At 35.8% G+C, this 25,518-nt stretch overlaps 1 protein-coding gene across 2 annotated transcripts in view; it reads left to right on the forward strand.

The window, feature by feature from the left end:
* Nucleotides 1-25,518, forward strand: part of LOC142319602 (uncharacterized) — a 294,827-nt gene that overhangs the window by 229,816 nt on the left and 39,493 nt on the right. For both annotated transcript variants that reach the window (XM_075357074.1, XM_075357083.1), the window contains one exon: nt 16,088-16,200. In XM_075357074.1, the coding sequence (XP_075213189.1) occupies nt 16,088-16,200 (113 nt within the window). The remainder of the gene's footprint in view (nt 1-16,087; nt 16,201-25,518) is intronic.

The following is a 25,518-nucleotide window of genomic DNA, read 5'->3' on the forward strand; positions in this document are numbered from 1 at the left end:
TCGACTTCCAAATCAGCTGATTTGGGAAGACGCGTTCACCACTAGACCAACCCGGTGGGTCAGAATTTGTCATGCCTAAGATGATTTCATTTTATTATTTTGAAATGTATAAAGTAATTAAGATATATTTGGACTACGTACAGTAGTCGTTCGTAAAAATAAAGTATTTATTACTAATATTTATAATTACTATTTTTAAATAAATAAAAGATATAAGTTGTATCAAGTCTGAAAATGTATTGCATACTATGTAAGTATGTGGAACTGTACGAGATGTTTTCGTAAAGGAATGACTAACTGTTCCACCCGTCCTACAAACTTGTCTCTCTCGCACGCACTGTGCACAGCTATATGCTGCCCGCTATAATGTGGTTTGCAAATAAAATTCGAATTTTTATAACTTTTGTTTCTTTTATTTAACATATTTTAAACCATTTTTTTCAGAATTATTTTTTTTTACAAATTTTATTTAAAAGGTCTATCACTTTATTATTCATTTAACAAAGTTACTGTACGACGAATATCAAAAACATCGTTTTTACCCCAATTTGTTGGTTTTCACCCTAGATTTCTCAAAACCTACTGTAGATATAGTTCTAGGACTTATTTCATTCGATTTTTCAGGCCAAAAACCATAAGAACTCATTAATTCTGTCCCTTAATTAACGTCCTAAAAATTTCAGTACCACCTCATTTCACCGGGGTAGCTGAAATCCGAGATAAATCTTTCACTAGCCGTAACTCACTAACAAATTATTTTAGGACATATATGAACTTTTCCATTATTTTCACGAGCAGAAGAGGTTATGAAAGTCCCGGGAGAACTTCGTGATACACTCTGCATATGTATGTATGTGCGTACAAGACTTTTTCGTCCGTTTTACCGGATGCATATCTTAATTGATTTTGACAATTAGGTGGGGTAATGTAAACCTACTGGGAATAGAGCTCTATTGAGTTTCAAGCGAATCGGTTCACAGGGACTGGAGTTAGAGCCAAAAAACGGAGTTTTCGGGTACTTTTTCAGTTCTTTTTTCGTTCTACTAGACACAATCTTTAACCGATTTTGATGAAACTTTGTAAGACGATGTAAACTTGTTGGGAATAGAACCTTATTTATTTTAAAAGCGAATCAGTTGACAGGAACTGTAGTTAGAGACAAAAAATTGAGTTTTTGGGAACGTTTTCAAGATTAACTAAAACCGGATATTCGCCCTTCTGACATACTTATTGCGACAAATTTTTTTTTCCAAATTGTGAATGTTATTAAAAATTTTACATGAATTTTCTGTCGAGCAAGGGGCTAAAATGGGAGCTAAATTTTTTTATTAAAAATTTTTATTTTTATTTTTCATCGTCATACTTCATACAAATATATAAATCTGAAAGTTTCTTTGTAACTCAAGCATGAAAAAACAACTGAACCCATTTTGATTAAAATTTTTTTTTAATTTTCTTTCATTTTTTAGAGAAACATATAGGCTACAAAATGACCCGATATGAAAAGTTTTCATATTTTTCGAAAGATTGGAGATATTATGCAATTTTGGAAAAATATATCAGTTTGTGAAACACGTAAATTTCTTCTTTCAGCGAGTACTACTGGAACTGATTTCGATGTATCTTTATTTGTTTCTTTTTTATAGAAGAAGCTTTATTTTATAGGCCACATTGTTGCAAGTGCGTGTTTGAAGGCGTGGATAGCCGCTAGTTGTACTCTTAAATACAATAAAATTCGTATGATAAAAACGTCATTTGGTCAAGAAAACCAACCGGATCTAAAATATTTACTTAGAATTTTAATTTTTTTTTCAATTATGCATTTAATGCCGCATAATCTTTTAAGGGGGAAAATGTTGTTTGATCAAAGGGATGAAATCAGACCCAAATGTTTTTACTGAATGTTTTGATTTTTTCGCAGTTCTATTTTAAATATTGCGTGACCAAGTTATTAATTTTTTTAAATTCTATGGCATATTTGAAATAAAAATCTGTCAAGGATAAAACTGCGAAAGTTATGCAACCATTTACCGACTTATTTTTAGATATATATTTAGAACACTATTCTATATTTTTATTTTAATACCTCGACTTATATATAAAGTATAAAAGCACTAGGTTGATATCAGAGTTTGATTTAATAAAGATAATAATAGTAAATAAATAAGTGAGAATAATATAAAAAAGATTACTTGTAATCAATTGCGGAAGTTGCATCATTCTACCATTAGCTACGTATTGCGCATATACCTTTACCTAAGCGTATTATTGCTCAGGATAATGGATCAATTCTCGTTTTATAACGAAGTAAGGAAAGAGTAGTAAATATAAATGGTTGGATGTTATAATGGGTAGTATGCATTATTAGTAAAATACTATTTTTTCTCTTTCTTGTATGGATTTTTTTTTCAAATCCTTCAATTTATTTTGCCAAAACAGAATATAGATTTTATTTTACTATATTTTAATGCAAAATTCGTATAATACGCGTATTTAAAAGTAAATATAAACATATTCCACGAAATAAAATTATTATTATTATTATTTATTTATTTATTTTTTTTTTTTTGAGGTTTTTAGGGGCATCGACTACTTTGGTCATTAGCCCCATCAAACTTAAAAAAAAAAGAGAAAAAAAGGTTCAATTATTCACATTTCTATGAATCAAAAATGTTCAAAAATTTACGTTCTTCTAACTTCGAATCCAGAATATTACTTTCTAGGCTTTCCTTTCGGCCATCCTTTCTTGCACCGTTTCTCCATTCTTCTGACGGCCTCAACCTCTGATGACAACGTATCTGAGGCCTCAGACATGGCATCGTCTTCCTCTCTTTCGGATGCCAGTGACGTTCTGCGGCTGACGTCAGTTGATGAAAGTTTCGTCGGTGCTGTTAGCATCTTTGCTAGGGAATCTAAACTAACAAGCGATCCACTCTCCGTGGCGGATGAGCTGGACTCTATCTCTACTGCAGTACTGGGTCCAGCTGAAATAGATGCTCTCACCGAAGCTGATCTTTGCGCTTTTGGAGGCTCTATTGGTACAGATTTTATATTCTCTACGTCTGGTGGTTTCTCAATAATAACTTGCACCTCCATTTTCATAGATTCAGATTTTCTTGTCACAATTTCTTTAAGCTTGTGACTAGACGACGGAGTGATCCGTTTCTCTTTGCCAGATAAGTCAAGATTTTTTATTCTTACTTCAGTTGGTGGCTTAATAATCGCAGGTTTAGCTGGTGGTTTAAACTGTGCTGGTGCGTCTTTGATGTCAACGACGTCAGTCCGGGGATGAGCCTTCTCATCTTTAATTTGTTTTCTCTGATGAGTCGACTCAATCTTTGAATCAATGATTCTTTCAATCATTGTCGCAAGACTTGGTGCCATCGTGTTAAGCAACTGCTCCACATTAATTTTAGATGTGGAAGGGGCAGCCGCTGCTTTTGCTAAGAAGTCGATGGTCGTGGTGTACGTTGATTAACAATCTTCTTCGCTTCAGGATAACTGACCTTCTGAAGCGTTTTAACTTCCTGAATCGCTGTTTATAATTTACATGTAGGGCAGTTTCTTGAACAACAATTGTGATGCCCTTTACAGTTAACGCAGGTTGGAGGGTCTTTACATGGGTCCCCCTCATGTGTTAGTCTCATGACTAACCCTCATGTGGTTAGTCTCTCCACATATGCATATTTCCTGCGCTTCACATCTAGCTGCTGTGTGTCCGAATCGTTGACACTTAAAACATCTCATCGGCTGCGGAATAAATGCTCGTACATCAAGCCGATGGATGCCAGCTCGTACCTTTTCAGGAAGATTCGGCCTATTAAATGTTAAAACATGCGAGGCCGAAGGAACAACTTCACCATTTCTTCGCATGGTTAGTCTGCGACACTAAGTCACTCCCTGACTGGACATTTCTTGTACAATTTCTTCTTCTGTACAATTAAGAAGATCGCGACAAACAACAACTCCTCTGGATGAGTTCAGTGTGCTATGCGGTTGAACAGAAACCGCAAATTCACCATTCTTCTTCAACGCCTGGACTTTCTGGCTTTGCATGTCGTTGATAGTTTCGACGTGCAATCCATTAAAAGTCTTTCGAATTTCTTTAACGGGACCACCAGCACAATTTGTAATTTCTCTAGCGATTAAGAATGGACTAACTTTTTGGAAGTTTCCATTCTCCTTTGTAATAATTAAAAATCTTGGCTTAGGTACACTATAGCCAAATAATCTTTTACATAAATCTTTACTGATTATATCAGCATCTTTCTTGATTTTGTCACACTCTTTGCTCTTTTTCCTCTTCGCTTGTGGCGAGTCGGAGGATTCTAAACGAGGGTGTTTACGTGCACCCTCTACCACGTTTGATTGTTCAATATTCATGAACGGTTGATACCTTCTGTAGCAAGGCTAGCCGCCGGGGTACACCCCCACTCCAGGGCTACTAACCTTGGAGGTCCGATCCGGTACTCCGGTGGAACCGGCATATGTCCTGGCAGAGAGCGGATGCGCAGTCTCTGCACTGACTCCAGGCTCCTACTCACCGAAGCTTTCAGAGCTCCCATGCACCGACATACATGGGCACCATTGCTACATGCTTGCCATCGCAGGGGGCATGTGGACAACGGAAGGGTCTCCGTTACACCTGCAATAACATTGACCCTGGCCGCCACATCGCCAGCTCTAAGAGTGGTATGAGTCCATTTACAAAGTCGTTTATTATTCCATTTCCTGCAGGTAGCCGAAAAATCCAGTCCGTTTAGTGACCTGAAGTTGGAAACAGGTCAAACGTAAAAAAGCATAACCGAGGAATTAACTCGAAGCCCCGTTAGCCAGCTATATGTAATGTACGTAAGTACAGCTGTTGCCGCCCTGGACGTGGAACATAGATGTTGTGTTCCGGACGTGGGGATTATCTACCTCAGGCCATTATTTTTTTATTTTTTTTTTATCTGGAATTTTACGGGCATCAATTGCTAAGGTCATTAGCCCTCGTCACAATTTTTAAAGGAAATTACTATCACCATATGGATCGTCATATGTAAGGGTGTAAAGGGCCCTTACATTTTATTTAAAAGCACAAACTACACAAAACATTTAAGACATAAAAGACAAGGACAATCACTAACACTTACGGGGTGTAAAGGGCCCCGATATTAAAATTTGAGAAAGGTTCTCAAAAGACCATGAAATTAAAATTAAAATTAAACTTATCAATACCATTTCTTTCTTTATATATATATATATATATATATAAAAACTACCGCTTAGAGTATCTTTTATCACAGCTTTAACCTTTCATTTTATAGACTTTTAAGAAGTCCACTGGCGTGTAGAAATGCAACTATATTTTCTTCATTTCCATTATCCAGATCAGCACTAATATTATTTGTAAGACGGAACCTCTTTCTGAGGTCCTCATATATAGTACACTCTTCTATTAGATGCTTGATTGTCAGTGTTTTATTACAAACACCGCACATTGGTCTCACTTCGCCATTTAACAAATATAAATTTGTTAATCGCGTGTGACCGATTCTAAGTCTGGTCACGGCTACTTGTTCACGGCGAGTCAACTTAAAGTCGCTTTTCCATTTATAAGGAGAAGTTTTTACTGAGTTTAATTTTGTATTTAAACTCCTCCATTCAGCGTTCCACTTATTTCTTACTATATTTGTTAGACGGTTTTTAACATCTGCCACTCTTACAGGAAATGCATCCAAATCATCGCAGACTGTTGCCTTTCTGGCAGCTTCGTCTGCGATTTCATTACCTGTAATACCAGCATGCCCCGGAGTCCATACAAATACGCATCGCTGTCCTCGTTTTAGAACGTATAAAATGGACAGGATGTTTGCAATTAGTACATCCTTAATGTTCTTGTTCCGAATTGCGACAAGTGCCCTTAATGAATCGGAACATATTAGCACTCTCTCTTCGCAATAATCTTCAGTGTAGCGAAGAGCTTGCTGAATTGCAGTGAGTTCTGCCGTGTAGACACTGGCCACATCTGGCAGTTTCCAAAAGTGGGCTTCTTCATTTACGTATATTGAGCATCCAACACCATGTTCGGTTTTAGAACCGTCAGTATAAATTCTAATATGTTCTTCGTAGCTACTGACAGTTGCCAAAAATTCCTGCTGGATGATCACTGCTGGTTTCTTTTTTATTTCTCCTTGAGAGAGATCCAGACTTGTTTTTACCGCTGGCAAGAGCCATGGCGGTATTTCTCTAGTAGAAATTGCCAATGTATCTGGAATGGCAATTTCATATTTACTTCTTAATTCGTGCTACCTAATTCCGGCTGGTCTGGAATAGGTAGCACGACGTTCGTATAATGCAGCCATAGGATGGTTGTTGAAAAGTTTATTATTTATATGGGCAGGATAAGCCCATATATTTGCTGCATATCTTAACAAGAGGATCTCTCTTCTATAATGTAGTGGCATTATTCCGGCTTCAGACATCAGACTAACCGCCGGACTTGTGCGGAAAGCGCCTGTTGCATATCTTATTCCGCTATTATGAACTACGTCTAACTTTTTTAAATGTGACTTTCTAGCGGATGAATATACGATACATCCGTAGTATAGTTTAGATTGAACCAATGCTTTATACAATCTCAATAATGTCTCTTTGTCTGAGCCCCAATTTAAGTTCGATAAACATTTTATAATGTTTAGGGCTCTTTTGCATCTATCACTCAAGTCCTGTATATGTAATCCCCATGTAAGGGATTTATCCAATACTAATCCTAAATATCTTACATTGTCTTTATATTGTATTGGATTATCATCAATTGTCAACGCAGGACTTTGATGTGGAATTCTCTTCCTATAAAAGTGTACACAGCACGTTTTTTTCTGGTGAGAATTGGAATCCGTTGTTCTTTGCATTTCCGTTGTTCATTTAGAGCATTGATCGCTCGTTGCAATTTGTACCGCACCATAGCAGTCTTGTTGCTGGCATACACAATTGTCAGATCATCAACATAGACGCTTTTGCTGATTTCTACTGGAATGGCTAGTATCAATTTATTAATGGCAATGGTAAACAAGGTACCGCTCAACGGCGAACCCTGCGGTATGCCATTTTCCAAGATTCTTTCACATGAATATTCATTGTTGACGCGTACTTGGAAGGTACGGTCATTCATGTAGTTGCTGAGCAGTATAGGCAGATTGCCACGAATGCCCCATTCATGTATCTGGAGCATTATACCATGACGCCAGGTCATATCGAAAGCCTTCTGAAGATCAAAGAAGACTCCGACACAATGTTTCCTTTTAATAAAGCTGTTATATATAATGTCCTCTAAGCTGATCATTTGATCAGTGGTAGAATGGTATTGCCGAAAACCTGCTTGATACGGTAATATCAATTGTATGCCCTTGACTTTTCGGAAGACCAAACATTTGACTTTATCTCGTAAGACGTCGAGCTCTGTTTTCAGCTATAGGATTGGTACGCACGTTATTGTCGCTGAGACATTGGTTGAGGACCTCGGGGTTTTATTTGACACGAAGTTGTTTTTTCATGAATATGTTGCTCGGATTGTCGGTAAAGCACGCCGGGACCTTGGTCTTGTCCTTTGGATTTGCGGACGGTTTAGCAATATTTCCACTTGTAACCTGCTGTACAAGTCTTTGGTGAGGAGTCGCTTGGAGTACTCGACCGTGGTGTGGAATAGTACACGACGTTTTGCCTCTGATCTGGTTGAGGGTGTTCAGGATAGGTTCTTGAACTGGATGCGTTTTAAGTTTGGAGATTGTTTTGTTGGTGCTAGTAGAGAGGATATGTTGAGACAATTAGGTCTTTCCAGATTATCTGATAGAAGAACGTACTTTGACTTGGTTTTCTTTTAAAAAGCTCTGCACAACAGACTTCCGACGCGTTATCATGTTGTCTTGCGGAACCAGGCCAGGTCAGTGAGGTCTTTTAGGCAATTTGTGACGCCGGTTGGTTCCACCGTGTCTCCGATTGAGCGGTGTACCAGTGTTGCAGTGGAGTTTCAGGATAAGCTAAGCTTTTGGGAAGATGAGGCAACCTTCGTTAAAAATTTGAGAGAGTTACGTGGCGATGGATCATTGTCCTTGGTGTGATGCTCACTTTCATGATTTTAAAATTATTGTTGTTTTTTTAAGGATTATTGCTTATAACATGTTTTATTTGGAATGTATTAGTAATGTTGTCTTTTTGTTTTTGTATGTTTTCATCTATGTGTTTTTATTATCACTCCGTAGCTACCGTTTTTAAAGTTCTAGTTATTTTTTGTATTTGACTGCATAATTGTTATTATTATTATTATTATTGTGTTTTGAATATTGTATTTTTAATTTATATGTGGGTTGTTGACTTGTGGCTGTTCTTTTGTGACTTTATGTGATATTGTGCGGCATACAAAGGTTTTGTAACTGTTCTGTTGCACAATTATAAAATAAAAAATAAAATAAAATAAAATAAAAAAATTATTATTATTATTATTATCATTATTATTATTATGAAATTCATCCACAAAAAATTGTCGACTGACATTTAAATCTAGCACGCTGGTATCCAGGATACGTTCCTGGTTTTTCGTGAATTATCAAATAAATAAAAGTTAAAAAAAAAAAAAACATTTCCTTAACTGCACGAAACTCTTTTTTTCTTCCAACTTTTCCATCAGCAAGGCATCAAAGATTATTTGGTCAGTGATTGAATTTCATGTAGCCAACAGAGGACAAAGACATTTTTATAACTCAAAATATTGACTTATAAAAGTTTTTTTCAAATTATTTTCCTTCAGTTTATTTTTGTCCGATGATTATATTAAAAATCCAACTTAGGGCTGAAATTTTTATCGGGTAAATAGAGATCTCCTTTAACTATTCTTCCTAATATAACGAATAATGTAGTAAGTAAATAAATAAATAAATTTATTAAAATACATGTGACTATAAATAAAAAAGCATAGTATAACTTACCGTTTTATATAGTTAAATTTTTAAAGTTAACAATTTTTACTTTCCCGTCTATATAATTAAATTGTATACTATACAGCAATGAAAACTGTATTAGGGAAAGTTTTTTAATCGGATAAAATTTTGTATTTCGGAGTTTTTGCAGCTCTTGACATTTCATCATCTGTAACAAAAAATTAACAAATAACAAATACAATTTTTAGCATTGGAAATTCCGAAAGAATATATGTATATTAGCCTGCGTAATATTTACAGACTGGATGAACCAACTTGGATGAAATTTGGCAAGATTATTTTTATGTATAAGTAATTATTGCTATTTAATTTTGGTCAAAATCGGTCTATGGGATATGGAGATGCATACCTTATAAATAAATATATCTCAAAATTCTACTCAAACGACAGGTAAATTTTTTCACATAATTTAATACTCCCTTAAGAAGTTAAGATACTTTCTGATGATGTTTGGTCTTTTTCAAACCTCTATAAAGAGTTGGGGACAAAAAACCTTTTTTTCATTTTTTGAATTCAAAAATACATTCTTGTACTAATTAAATGATTCCAATTTTTATCGGTTACAATTTTCCTAGATTATATTTATGGCTGGATTACCGATTTTTATGAAATTTTGTATAACTTCTGAATATAAGTTATTAATGACATTTAAGTTTGATTATAACAGATCAAAGGGTTGGGAGATACGATTATCATAGGAACCCTGCTTCGACGGGAAAGTTGCAACATTCTGGTGTTTTTTTTACAAATAAATTTTTATTTCTACACGTATTTAATAATTTTTTTTTTGTTATAAGTGTGTATGAAAATGGTACGCAGGAAATGCTTTTAAATAAATGTTGCACAAGAATCTATCAGATAAAATTGCAATAAATAGTTAAATAATATTTAATCAATTGATGCTTATCAGAGGAAATGTTTATAAGTATAATAATATAAACTTCAGTGAATAGTGTTCTAAATAATTAAAATGCATTTATATAAACAAAATTGTAAGGAACACTTAAGTGTGATTTGTAAAAATTCATTACGTTTTTATAGTTGGATTCATTTAACTGAATCATGCCACTTCATTGTTATTAATATTTTTTTTAATCGATAGTTAAATAGACATTGTGAAGGATTTTACCTTTTTTGCCCAGTATTGCAATAATTTCCTCTATTGAGTTGAAAGAATGCAAAATGAATTTAATAAAAAAAAGAATTCGTAATTAAGTAATCTGTTTCTTTAGATTGTCTATCGCATTCATTATTGACTGGTTTATTTAAGCATCTAATGAGCAAGATACTATAAATTACTTTCGTTGAGCGTATTGATGTTCATAATACGTCAATTCCCAGAGGTAAGTATAGTAAGAAGTCACTGTACTCACCCTGTAGTAAATGATTATAGAAATATCAAATGCATTTTGGTGGGTTTTGTATGGTAATGAACAAAAGTATTTTCGGTTAAAAGAAGAAAACAATGCGGAAACAACATCTTTGCTGTTCTTTGTAAGACCGATACAGAATTATTTTTTTTTTATTATAAATGGCTACACTACTTTTCGAAATGTCTTGTGACTCACATCAAGTCACTTATGAGCGTTATAATTTTTCTGCTTAACAAAAAACTATAAGAAAGGTATAAGAATAAATTCAATCGATTGGTTATAAGCAGTGTCATTAATTGAACTCCAACGACCAAATTAATACGTAAATACAGATTTGAATTAAAACTTAGTACTTAATTTAAAACCGGACCTTTGGCATCACAAAACTGGTGCAGTCTTATTACTCATTTGTTGATTATAAAACGTTTTTAGTTCAATTTAATTATTACCAGTGTTAGTATTTCTTCAATATCAGAAATAAATTTTGTTTTGTACCAATTCTAAAAATTGGTTTATAGCCGCATTCATAACCAATATACAATATCCCGGGAGATGTTGGCCAACAGGTTCTAATTCAGCACATTAATATAAATAAAAGAAGTTCATGTGAACAAATACCCTGTCTGGCTTAATTTTCCTATCGTCTGCCATTTTGTATTTTTTTTCAATTAAAATCTGCATTTTAAGGTAGGACAGAAATAATTTAATGAAATTTGATGTACACATGTAACCAACACCATCTTAGACAAAATAAATAAGTTTAAAAATTTTCACTTCGAAAATTCCTAAATGGTGGCCATTTAAATCTGTTGTAAATAGCTGAGATATGATTGAAATTGTTAAAATAGATCGCAAAAATTAAGAAGTCTGACAATTTTGTGCCTGTTTTTATACTTAAGGGGTATGAAACGGATTAAATTAGTGGGTACTTCCCAAACCTTTCCGTATAGGACTGAACAAAGCGCACCGAAAACAGATTTAAAAAACCAAATCAAATTATGCCTTGTGTAATCACAAATGGCAAATACAGACAAAGTACGAAGTGTCTTATTAAATAACGACAGTTGCACAATAATTCATCCTTATTTAAATGTATTTCATTTCTAAATCCTATCCCTTTCAATTTCAATTCCCATTCCCAATTACACATTCATGTAGTCTTGTTTGGAATGTCGAAGATATGGACCAGATCTGTATCTTTAGCTGTTTTTACACGACTGCTCCAAAAGTGTAATGTACGTACGTATGTGTGTATGCTTTTTCCATCGTAGCAGCTCAACGGCTGAACCGATTTAGATGTATGACGCGTTGGAATCCTTATGTTACCGGGATTGTTATATATATATAATACATGTATTTAGTAGTGGAGATTTTCCGGTTGAATTCAAGCTTTAATGAATTGAATTAATGAACTCTGAATTCTGAGCCTGTATCACTGTGTGAGCTGGGTTTGAACTGAATGATTCGAATCAATCGAATGAATAATATAACAAAAATAATAGAATTAAATTTACGTTAAATAAAATAAAGTAATATTAAGTAAATTAAAAAAATCTATGTTTAATAATAATAGAGTTCCCGTGGGGACTGCGTGTGAGGCTAGAGTGATGAGGTAATGCGAGCACCACGTGCGAGGCACCTTTTAGTTATGAAAAGGTGTCATTTAATAATGTGATCTGTACATTTTCATTTATTTTAACGATATCAATATTAACACTACAAATTTATATTAACTATGTTCTTGAAATATTTTTTGCCCAAAAGGGAGTGTAATATATTTAGAGTGTATGTATTTATGTATGTTTGTTATACCGTAGCAACTCAACGGCTGAGCCGATTTAAATGTTTGACCCCGCGTTAGAATTCTTGCGTTATCGGGACAGTCATAGGCTATGTAAATATGTATATATGTTTAAATAATTTTAAAAATTTGAAAACAAATTTATACTATATACAAAATTGTCACCCGCAAGCTCTTTAATTGTCCTGTATTAAAGAGCAATGTTTGTTAACAATTTTTTTTTTTTGGCAGTCGTGTTTTTTAATATTTATCTCTTTTCTCAAGAAATAAAATATCTATAGTTTTCTTCTTACCTCCATCAACTGGCTCAAAATATATGGCTTTAAGTACAGACTGCAGTTTTTAGAAAAGTAAAAAGATCACCTGATGGCAAATCTAGTACTTGTGGAAGATTTTACAGTATAGTAATACGTTTGTTGACCAAAAACTGCTTCACAGAAAGTGGTGTATGAGTTGGCGCACATAATATGGAAAAATGGTTTCATTTTTCCACACGTCTAGTAATTTCTCTGATATTTTCTTTCAGCTTTGTCATAACTTCTTTAAAATAATTCCGATTCACTGATGTACTTTCTGGAGCCCTTTTTTTCAAAATTTTGTCCATAATAAAAAAATATTGGATTTTTGCTTTTGGAATTTGGATTTCATGTGAATTTGGATTTGCTTAGTTGAGCTACTTTTCATAGTTTATAGATCATACTTCATTTTCCAGTGGATTGATTATCGTTTCGTTTTAGGATCATACTGGAGATCCAGGTTTCGTCACAAATGATGATTTTTCTTTTTAAAAATTGTAGTCACCATCAAGATAATGCAATATACAAGCTCAAATTTCCTGTGGCGTTCATTTTGCTTTGGTGTGAGAGTCCTAGCGACCATCTAGGTTGGTACTTTTGTAATACTGAGATCCTCACGCAAAGTTTTCTTTGCAGTTTCTTCATTAATTTTCACGGATTCAGTTTTCATGACAACTGTTATGACCAATTCACCCGTTTGTGTTTGCTGCGACTGCAAACTAACAATGATACACCACATCCTTGTGGACTGCGTTTGTTATGCGGCATTGTCAGAAATTTAGATTAGGAGCTTACATCCGAAATATTCTAGGAAACAACATTAGGATGTTGTCGAATATCATGCTTGCTAAAGTCAAACATCTATATTCGATTATTTAATATTTATTGTAACGTGCTTTTTAGTATTTTATTGTGATTTACTTTTTCCTATTTTTCTTGTGTTATTGTGCGGTTTGCTTGTTAATTTTCTTTTTTTTTCTTTTTCTGTTATTTAGTTTATATATCTTACTCTTAGCATATGTTGTTATAAAATTAGTTTATATACTGTAGAATCATTGCTTTCGGGCGCTAATAATGAACCTTCGTTGTGCGCCCAAAAAAAAAGAAAAAAGTCAGACATTCAGTCAGCGGTCACCTCGAATAACGTGGCTAATTTTTCCTACGGTTCTTGAAGTGGAAGGTTATCCAGCTTGTTCATCGTTTTGCAAGTTATGACCTCCTTCACTGAATCTTTTGTGCCACTCAAACTCACGTGCATGAGACACACGCCCCTTTCCTTTAAGCCTCAGTTTGCATTTGAAAATATTTTGTTGGTGTTTTGTACGAGAGGTTATCTCTAAAGACCGTTAGACCATTTTTAAGTTCATCGTCACCCTCAAATTGCTTACCACTGAAAAATTCTTTCAATTTCCCAAACAAACGGTAATCAGAAGCAGCAATCCGGTCTATACGGTAGGTGATCGTTAATTTCCCATCCAAATGTCCTATTAAATAAAGTGTCGGACCCGCAACATGTGGGCGTGCATTATCGTGCAGCAGGACGACTGGCCAGGACGACCAGTTAGCCGCCCACGTCGCTGATTTTGAATGGCGAGCGAAACTTACGTAGAGTTTCGCAGTAGAGGTTTACGTAGAGGCTTCTGCATTTATAGTTGTTCCACGTGGCATGAAATCAATCAGCAGTATGCCAAACCGATCCAAAAATACTGTGGCCATCAGTTTGCGTCCAAACGGCTGTGGCTTGACCTTCGTTGGTCTAGTTGGTGATTGAGAATGACGCCATTCACTTGACTGCCGTTTTCTCTCCCGCGTGTAACACGAAATCCATGTTTCATCACCGGTAACAATTGAATTAAGGAACTATCCGCTTTTTCTATGTAGCCTATTAAAAATTCTAAAGCAGATTCCATTCGGATTTTTTTGTGACGTTCCGTTAAGATGCGTGGCACCCAGCGTGCACAAACCTTTCTGAGCATGACAAGCCTAAATCGTCACGAATAATGAGACCAATAACAGCTCTTGAAACATCCGGAAAAAGAAGGACCAGGTCGGAAATCGTTGAGCGACGATCTTTTCTGACTTCATCATCGACGAGTTTCAACAAGTTCTCGGTGATTATCGAGGACCTCCTCGAACGTTCTTCATCATGCACATTAATTCTGTCATTTCTAAACCTTTCACACCATTTTCGGACGTTTCCTTCATTCATTACATTATCACCTTACACAGCAACCAACTGCCTATGAATTTCAGCAGGCTTAAATTTTTTCTGGTTTAAAAAACGTATGACTCCACGTATTTCACAGTCGGCAGTAACATCAATTTTCTTATTCATTTTATAACGTAATAACTCACATGTAATCAAAGATACTACAACGCGACAACTTACACACAATGCAGTGTGTACATTACTAGCGTTGCCATGAACGTCACAGGTTCACCATCCTTAAGGAGAGAAATTTCCCAGCGGTCTTTACTTCGAGATATCTCTCGTACAATTTTACTAAAATCTCAAATTTACACGATGTTTAATTTGTTAAACTTAGCATTATTCTAGCACACAACTATGTTAAACTATGACTCACAGTGAACTGAACTACGGAGAATATTTGTGTTTTTGATTTAAATTCAGACATATCCAGGTTTCAGCCCTAAGCGCTCCAATCAGTATTTTCTCTAAGTTGAAAAACAATCTGATTATTTAATATACACATTTGTTATACTATATTTATCTTCTTTCACATATGTATATAAAAAAGAATGTTTTTGTAAATAATACATGTTTGTCTTTTATACAGATTTAGTCTTATTCCGATCATGATGAAATCTTACACATTTAACAGTTCCAAACAAGAGAGAGATTGTTATTTACATTACAGTTTTTTCAAACTGAAATGTACCCCATTCCCCTTTTTCACCACTTAAGAAAACTTTTAACGTGGCCGTTTTACGGTTTTTTTGCGAATATCTCGAAACCTGTAAAGAAATCTATCAAAGTATAGGTGATTATCTGAAAATCCGTAGAATTTGCTACAAAATGCAATTTGTCCGGCTCTGACAGCCTTCTTAGTTCGAAGATATTATTAATCAAAGTTGAAAACTGGTGCGTAACCTTTTGTTCTGTACCCCGTTGTGATTGTGAATTACATTTTCATCTTTTATCTCCTTTTCACCCGTTTTTCACCTCATTGTCGGTCTCAATCGTTCAGTGTTAGGCTGCAAAAAAAAAACGCAAGCTGAACGTCAAGCAGCATCCAGAGCTGCCGAAACTGAAGATCAAACGAGCGTCAAAAGTTCAAGCTACACGTCAAGTACGCTTGCGAAGCCGCGGGAAGCCGTTAGTTATAAATATTCTGTATTTATGATGAACCAAATATTTCTTTATACCAATTTCACTCTTACTCTAAATTCCAATTATTATTCTTCACAAATCAATTTATAATCTTTCTTTTAACGAGTTTGGTTTTATGTTTAGAGCTTTGCCGATGTAGCGCCCGTAATCTTTAAAGTAGTAATCTTTTTTTAAGTACTTTTTACCTTGTTGCTATACAGCGATGATATATATATAAATATATATATAATATATATATAAATAAAGTAATATATACAACTGATTTTATAAATTTATTTTTGATCCAGGTGTTGTGATGATCAGCGGAGAGTTTCGCGTCACAAATGAAGTATTTAGAGAGGCACTAACAGATCAACAATCAGAAGATTTTCACCAGTTAACTTCAAAATTAAGTTTGGAGGTAAGCATTCAGTATAAGTTTTAAAACAAAAATGGTGTAGCCAAACTATAACCGCTTATTTTTTATTTAGCATTTTTAAAACATCCAGTTATTATAAATTAAAAAATAAATCTGTAGAATAAGGGTTTCTACCTTTTTCGTACCGATAGCGAGTTTTGTAGACCTACTCATTTTTTAAATTATTAACTCAAGCTGTATTATACTTACGCTTAAATTCATTGATCAGTTCAGCTTTATTGATTCGTTGCTGTAATTAAAATCTAGCGTGCTTAGTTTTGTAATAATTTTCAACTCGTTATTTTTATCATTAAATTTAATTTTAAACTGAGGTTATACATATCGTATAGCTCCAAAAGTGATCTTATCCATAAAAATAATAATTTAACTTTTTGCCATTAATGCACTCTGTGTTTTCCAGCATATAATTTGTTCCACCAAAAATCTTACACAATTTTCTTGATTTAAAAACTGATGTCACTTCCAAAACTTGCCTTCTTTATAATTACTTCTTTACTTCAGAAGTAGTCTTATCTAAATCGTTCCAAATCTTACTTTATTCAGTCCTGTATTATTGACGATTTTAATCATTTATTCCAAACCTTGCCTTATCTTACCTGCTTACTTTTATTCAACGAACGAAAAGTTCGTTATTGAGTCGATATATATGTGTGTATGTGTATGAACACATTTTGTCTTGGATTCTGATTTTGGATTCGGACTGAGCATTGTTAGAAGATTAAAAATATACAAAAATGGCTGCCAAAATTAAAATTTTGTAATAATCATTACGTCGTAACGGTGTAAGCTAAGCTGGTTCAAATGCACTAACATACGGTTTACTAAAATGTATAAAATAGATAAATATAAAATCTGTAAATCAATGTAAGACCCCAAAATGGCTAAAAAATAATTTGTTAATAATATTAAAAAATATATACCATAAAGCCGACAAATTACGAAATAAATAAATTATGTTAACTTAATGTATGTAGATAAATAGAAGTTACAAAATATTTGTTAGAAATTAATTAATAATTGAGAGAAGAGTAATAATAATAAGAATGTTCAGTATTAACGTAGTAGGCGATCAACCTCTATAGTCAGTTCTTAGATGGCGCCACTGAAATCAGTTGTATTTTGCAGTTGTCTTTTACGCACTATCAAAATCGGTTTTTCTTTAGCGCTCTGTTTTATTGCACGTTTGAATATGAAAGTTATTGAGTTTTATCGAACTATAGTCAACGATGCAAATTCTTTCAATTTCATTCATTCATTCAATTTCTTCGCTAACATCGATTACTCCCTTCGCAAAATAACCTTCCTGCTTGTCAAAAGTGTGGTGATGAAATCCGGGAAATTACAAGGAAAAATAAGAATGGCCAAGAATACAAAAGCCTGAGATGTTCCTGCAAAGGATGCCAAACGTATCAATCAATAAGAAAACCATACGCTTTTTTACATTTGAGGATATTAGAAGTAGTTCTAATAGCAAACTATCTTTATCTGAGATTTTGGAACTTGTATATTAATTTCTCAAACATGGTATCGCTGACATGTTAAACGAATAAATTAACAATTAATGTAATCCACCTTACCAGCTCGTTGATATGTACTCTAGATCTTTCGGCCTACCCGGAAGCCATCATAAGGAGTTAAAATTAATATATTTAAAGTCAAAAGTTTAAAAATGTTTATTTACCATGTTATCTCTTTGATAACATGGTTCCGTTTGATTTCATTTTAATCCACCAGAGTATATGTATATTCCTTCAGTATACTCGTAGGAACGGTACAATCATGACTGGTTTTAAATTTTAACTATGATTTTTTAAACTTTTGACTTTAAATATATTAATTTCAACTCCTGATGATGGCTTCCGGGTAGGCCGGAAGATCAAGAGTACATATCAACGTGTTAATAAGGAGGGTTACATTAATTGTTAATTTAAACTTGTATATTATTGGAACTGCCCAAATTATTATATACTGCCAAATGAATAATCAGAAATTTACTGGGAAAACAAATCACGCTGTGTGCGATTGGTACTTTTGCTTTTATTTTTGTAAAGTTGAGAGACATGTAAGTTTAATGAGATAGAAAACTTAATGGATTTTTAAATTAAATAAAAAGAATTCTATTTATTCTTAAATTAGTCCATTTATTCGTTCTTTTTTGTATTTAATTTCTTATTCCAATACAGCGTTTCAGTGGCGCCGTCTAAGAACTAACTAAATAACTACAGAGGTAAATCGCCTACTACATTAATACCGAATGTTCGTTTGGAAAAGTCTTACCAGACTTTTCGTTTATAACTTGATCGTTTTAGTTAGGTTTTATTTTATTAATGCAATACACTTATATATTTTTATATAATTTTATAAACTTTGGTTGGTAATACTGAAATTTTTTCCCGCTAAACGTTGCAAAAGTTCTACACAGCATACGTATATCTGCAGTTTTAGTATTTCCTATTTCCGACTACTTCTTTATGATGTTTAGTGTATTACAGTAGAAGTCGCGTCTAACGAGGTAGTTTGTAACGAGAATCCGGTTGTAACGAACAAAAATAAAAAAGTTAGTTGGTTTCCTGTATTATTAATGTACAGTAAAGTTAGTTTAATATCGAAGTTAGAGGTCAGTTATAACGAGAAAATTATTTTCTTTCGAATAATAAATTTGTTCCCTGAGTAATTAAAAACGTAAATAATTTTAAAACACAGGTTCAGACTAGGGAAGCGATGACCTCTTCACCATAACTGAAACTGGATAATAAGAAACAGCCCAGATGCAGTAGTAAGCCATGTGTAGTTGTCTAATGAATATTTCTGGATTTTGGGAAATTCCATTCCTCCACTATTATGAAGTTTATACAGGTAGTATGGTGATGGGAAGGGTGAATACTTTTGCAGTCGAGTAGATTCTTAAACGGGGTTTTTGCTACTTTATACAGTACGAGTACATTCGTGTGTTTAACTCGGGCTGATGTTAGTGTATTTTCTCCGAGCGTGTTTTGGTGTTTTTGATAAATTTGTAAGGTTTAGAAATAATGTCGGGCGCTAAAAGAAAAATTCTTTCCGTCAAATCAAAAATTATTTTTGGAATTAGAAAACGGGCGATCTAATTCTTACGTGTGTAAAACTTACGGGCTTTCTACTTCCACTGTCTCAAAGACAGTTTGGAAGAACTGTCATTACTTAAGAACAGCTTTTGAATAAAATCAGTCCCAGGTGAAGAAGATAAGACTATGTTAAAAAAATTATTTTGGATAAAGCTCCTATTACGTGGTTCAAAGTGAAGACAATTAAAAACGTTCCCATAAATGAACCTATTTTAAAGATTCAGCAGAAAAATTTTGCTAGTTTGCTAAAAACAAAGCGTTTGTTTGTAATGATGTTTGGCTGAACCGTTTTAAAAACAGACATCAAATCGTTTTTGCAAAAATTAGCTGTAAAGAGGACAGCGTAGATAATTCTGACGTTAGCAATTGGCTGGGTGAAGAATGACCGCTAATAAAATCGCGTTATGAATGGGAAGACATATTTAATGCCGATGAAAGGCCCTTATTTTATAAATTAACTCAGGCAAAATATTTAAATTTAAAGTAGAAAAATGTGTCGGCGGAATGCATAAAGGCTTACTGTTTTTGTGTTCAAATATGACTGTAATGAAAAAAAGAAAACTGTTAGTCATTGAAAAATCAAAAGTCCTCGTTGTTTTAAAAACGTCGTAGTTAGCCAATACAAAGGCTTGGATGACTCCAAATACAAATACAAATCCAAATAAAAATTTTGAAGCAGAAATCCTTAACTGGTACGCTGAACTAAGAAAAAAAGAGACATTTTACTGCTAATTGATAACTGCCGAACACACAAAGTATTGGAAAACGTTTCAGACATAAAAGCTGTATTTTTACCTCCAGACACTACTACAAATCTACAACAACCCGTTGTACTTTTTTTTACCGAAGGCACATAAATCAGGGCGAATTCTTTCGCTAGCCGACGCTTGCTAACAAAGTAATTCCGAACCTACGATTATTTGGTCTTCTTTATTTTTACAAGTAGAATATGTCCTGAAAGTTTGTACATTTCTGCATTGTAGATAGCCTTTTTTTTTTTCTTTCTCTCAGCTCCCCTGGGCCGGACCGACTTGTTGGTATTACGCCGCCCAGGGGAGTGTCATTAAACTCAAATAGGCCTCCCCACCTACCGGCTGTATACCGGCATGGCAGGTCGGCCTACCGGTTAGCTATTTTTGAGAGTTCTTTATTAATATTGCCCTTTTGGACACCACGCCAGACCCAGTTCGCCGCCGGGTCCCTTCAGTATTCAGTGTGCTGTTACCTGACTGTTACCCGTGGAGTCCCTGCTGGCTCATCAGTGCCAACACACCGCAGCATGCTGGACCTCACCAGCAAGGCTGTCCACCCAGTCCTATTCTAGCCAAGTCTTCTCTCATCGGAGTATTTCTGTACAACAACTTGTCTAACAAAACTAGCAAAATTATTCCAGTTTGACTCGCTTCTTAGCATGTAGTCTATTGTTGTCTCTGGAGTTATACCTGTGAGTGCCTTACTATGTCTAAGTGTGTCCCACCTATTGCACTCAAAAAAGGTGTGCTCAGCATCATCTATCTCGTTGCAGTAGGTGCAAATTGGCTCTTCTCTCTTGCCTATTTTGTGCAGGTAGTTATTGAAGGAACCATGTCCTCTAAAAAACTGCGATAGGTGATGATCAACCTCACCAAATCTTCTCGACAACCATGGCTTGATGTTAGGGATGAGGGTTCTCGTCCATCGACCCACAGCTTCCTGCGACCATCTTTCCTGCCAGATATTATAAACAGCATCCCTGACCTCTTGTTCTGGCTTGTCTTGTGCCTTCTCCACCCTCTTTTTGCGATTAGGTCAATAGGAGGTGTACCCGATAACACGCACAGGGCGGCATAGGACACTGTCCTGTGTGCGGACACAACACCTAGGAGCACACACTTGTGCGTCCTCGCCAGTCTCTCTTTGTTGCGCCTGATGGTGATAGAGCGCCACCAGGCCAGAACGGCATACATAAGCGAAGACACGACAGTGGTCGCCAGTAAACGGCGCTTTGAGGCCCGAGGGGCATTCTGCGATGACATAATGATGTTTAGACTTTTTATCATCTTTTCTGCCTTGTTGCATACATTGACTATGTGGTCGGTGTATCTACCGTTTTTCTGGAGGATAACTCCTAAGTACTTGATGTTATTCGCTTCTTCTATAGCATGACCGTTGATGGAAATATTGAACGGTTCTAGCACTCTTCTACCCGTAAAGGCAATACACCGGCATTTTTCCGTAGACAGTTGCAGACCCCTGGACCTCAACCACTCCTGTATAGTTTCGATGGCCGCATACACCCTCTACCGCACCTCCAAGACCGTCCTTCCCTCTACGAGGACTGCAAGGTCATCTGCATAAGCCAGGACCTGGACGCCGACAGGAAACTCCTTCTGAAGGAGTTCATCTATAATCACCAGCCACAACAACGGCCCCAGAACAGAGCCCTGCGGAACTCCACCGTGCATTTGAAAATGTACTGTTTCTTCCTGTGCTTCTACCAGACATCCTCTGTTGGACAAGTAACATTCAATTTGCCTACGCAGGTACGGGCTGAGGCCCCTAGCCGCAATTGCGTCATTAATGTGACCCCAACCAATAGCCCCGAACGCGTTTTTTATGTCTAGTGACAGCATCAGTGGAATTCTCCTGGTTCGCTAAGTGCCTCTTTTCACCTCGTCGGCCCATCCCGAAATTCGGCAGATAGCCTGCACGGTGGATCGCCCCCGCATAAACCCGTACTGGTTAGGACTGATTCCGGCTCCCTCTTCTAGTTCTTTGATGATGCGGCCAGCCAGCATCTTTTCTACTAGCTTCCCCATCATGTTAAGGAGGCTCAGGGGTCTATAGGTTATATCTTCCTCCGAAGAGGTGCCTTTAGGTAGGAATACAAATCTGGCCTCCTTCCAGCAGTCGGGGAAGTCTCCGTTCTCCATGCCGTGGCTGGCAATCTCGAGCATCTCCCAGGGAGCCTTCTGAACCAGCCCCTTGATCACTGCCGCGGGAATCTTGTCCGGGCCAGGGCTCTTTTTGGTTGCCAAACTCCTCGCCGCAAGTTGTAGCTCTTCCATGGTGAATCTTCTATTGTCGCAAGGTGTGGATCTCACAATATCAGGCACTGTATGCGGGAACAACCTGGCTACCTCCCTTGCAACACTGGTCTTATTGAGGATAGGCATACGTCTCCCGAACTTTTTGGTCACAATACGATATGCCTGGCTCCAGGGATTGCTGTCAAGCTCTTCGCAGAGCCTGATCCAGCAATCCTTTTTACGTCTCTTAATAGCCTTATTGAGCGTTCTTCTTGCCTCGAGGTATCTATTGGCTATTTCCTGGTACCCTTTTCTGTTATTTCTAAGAATACGTTGTTTCCTTCTCCTAAGGGACTGGAGCTCTTGTCTCATTGCTTCAGTTTCAGCAGTCCACCAATATACGGAGCGCCTCCTTGTATTGTTAGCTGCCATTCTGTCCTGCTTTATTACATTAGATAAAGCCTCAGGTGATTGTTGATGTCTATCAGACAGTCTACTTGCAGTCCTGTTGACGATTTGCTCTATTTGTACTGATGAGAATCTCGTTGGGGGGAGTGCACTTCACGCCTGAAATCTACGTCTTTCAGATCCAAGATAGAGGCGCGGTGATCGCTTGCTATATCTTCTGAGAGAACCATCCACTGGTACTGATTCCTCCTCCACCTACAGTCCAGGATGGTGAGGTCAAGCACCGACCGATGACCTCTCGCTACGTACGCGGGCGTGTCATCATTAATGCAGATGCAGCCGGCAGTTTCCAGGAGATCGGCAAGGATCTGTCCTTGCCGATCCTTGCCTTTGTTGGGTTCGGTGACCACAAGGAGGTCTACGTTCTTGTCTGCAACAACACGACTAATTAAATCGTGAGCGAGAATACTCCTATTGGCATTCGCTAACATAGTCCTAATCATGCAATTTTTTCTTACATTGCCATGCTCCAGTCCTGTGTTCACCGCTCTTACAATCGAGGCATTGCTTAGGTTCAAGACAATCCGCTATCTTGTGACCTCTGCTACCGCAGTTGAAGCACAAATCGAGCCTATCTGGGCCCTTACATTCGTGCCTTCTATGGCCCGTGCCCCAACAACGGTAGCACCTGTCTTCATCTTCCCGGATGTACGCCCGGCAACTAATCCATCCGATTCTTATTCTTTCCTCGACCAGTTTGCATGCCGCTCTGTAAGAGGTCATGACCGTAATATTTTGTGTCTCGCCAAAACCTTTCCTCATGGATGTTATCTTGACTTCCTCGCTAGAACCTACGCGATTTATAATGGTGGCCATAACCTCTTGCTCTGTTGTGTCATGCTCGACATCTCGGATGTGCACAACAGTTCTCCTTCCAGCTCTGCTTTTTATATCAACGTGAAGGTCGGCAGCCTTGTCCCTCAGGATAGATGTAAATTGTTCCGCTTTCTCTGCACCCTGTATCCTAACGTGGAGCTCCTCGTTACGGCCCTTTCGCAATGAGATGACGTTATTTGCCTCCTCGCTGGTGACAGCATCCTTCATGGACCGGAGGAGCTCCGCGTACGTTTTTCCTTCTGCCTTAACAATCACTGTTCGGCTTTGCTCCGCCGGTGGAGTAGCCTTCTTTATCGGGATTTGATTATTACCGATGTGCCTGGTCCCACCATCCCGTTGGAGAGTTAACACATATACAGGTGTTTCCCTTGCTCTGAAGATATAGGATATGCTCTTCTTGGCAAAATTTCCCATACTGCCCGAAGGCAGTATGTACGCTGAATTTGGTGACTGTATAGCTATCATTGTAGATAGCCTTCTATCTTATAAGTTCACGCTAAATAATAATTACTTGACGTCATTTTGCTGTATTCATTTACTTAATTTTATCGGGTTTTCCATCTTTTGAATTTAATCTAATCGATTTTTCTTTTACGAATACCGATTTTGTAGGCTTGCTCATTAAAAAAAAGTAAAATTACAGATCTCAAATAAAGAATCATTAGTGCTTCCAAAAAATTAGCTAGAAAGTAAAAAAAAATACTCTTCCTGTTTAAATTTTGAATTTTTGAAGTCGGCTCGTAATTGAAGGTAATTTATTGATAACTTTGTTTTTAAATTGACATCAATTATAAAATTTAAATAGTATTTTAATTTATTTTTTAATGTTTTTATTATGTATTTCCTGTTACCTTTCCGAAAATTAAAGTATGAAAATAAATCTATAAAAAAAATATCAATTAAAAAAATGCATATTTACTTACATATGTTACAACATATGTAAATAACCATTTGTTACCGACTTAACATCAACAAAACTAAATTAAACAATAATGTCGTCGTGTTTAGTGAAATTTTAAAATATAATTAAACATTTACACACACATACAAAAATTCTATTAATTACAATGCACATTTACAGAAACTTTATTGACAACATTTTACGATTGTAAGTGATTAACTAATTTATTGTAATTGCTATTAATTAATTTTATACGAATTTATTATTGGTGATAGTAACTTGAAGCATAAATTTATTAAAGATTAATTTAGTGAGAAAATTACTATAATAAAAGTAATTTAATTGCAATAAAATGATTAGAAAAATGTCAGTTTTTGTTAGAAACTGAACACAGTTTTGTAATTAAAAGCTTATGCGTGTATTTGTATGTTTTTCCCAGGTATGTGGAAACGATCGTTTTCCTTGTACTGACTGAATATAACAAATAAATTATCTAACATTTTTTTGTTTCAAATTTCTTTTTAGATAGTCTTTCCTAGTGTTTCCTTTTATAGTTTTGAAAATAAAAGAGGTAATTACAAGGATGAGTGATTTGCCTGCTGCTGAATAAGTCTGGTGATAGAGCTGCCACCTTACTCCAGGTTTTAGGATTTTTATTTGAGGTTTACTCCCTTAGGCTCTTGCACCCTCTCTAAGATTGAGAATGTCATCCTCTTATATTTTCAAGACCAGAGTTTCAACTGTAATACTAGGCAGGGGCTCTTGTTGGATACCATCCGATACCAGATGGAACCAGATTTTTTAACAAGGTTATTTCTCTTTACTCTCCATATTTCCCATCCTTGAAAGCAGAAGCAGTTTAGAAAGTTTTAGCTTTTATAAAATTTTAGCTTTTAAACAGAACTCCAGTACAAATGAAAATAGTACTTGATGGGTGAATGTTAAAGCAAGAAGAAAAATTTAATTATCTTTAGAATGTAAAAAT

Source organism: Lycorma delicatula, chromosome 1, assembly GCF_047948215.1.
Source record: "Lycorma delicatula isolate Av1 chromosome 1, ASM4794821v1, whole genome shotgun sequence".
Lineage (NCBI taxonomy): Eukaryota > Metazoa > Arthropoda > Insecta > Hemiptera > Fulgoridae > Lycorma > Lycorma delicatula.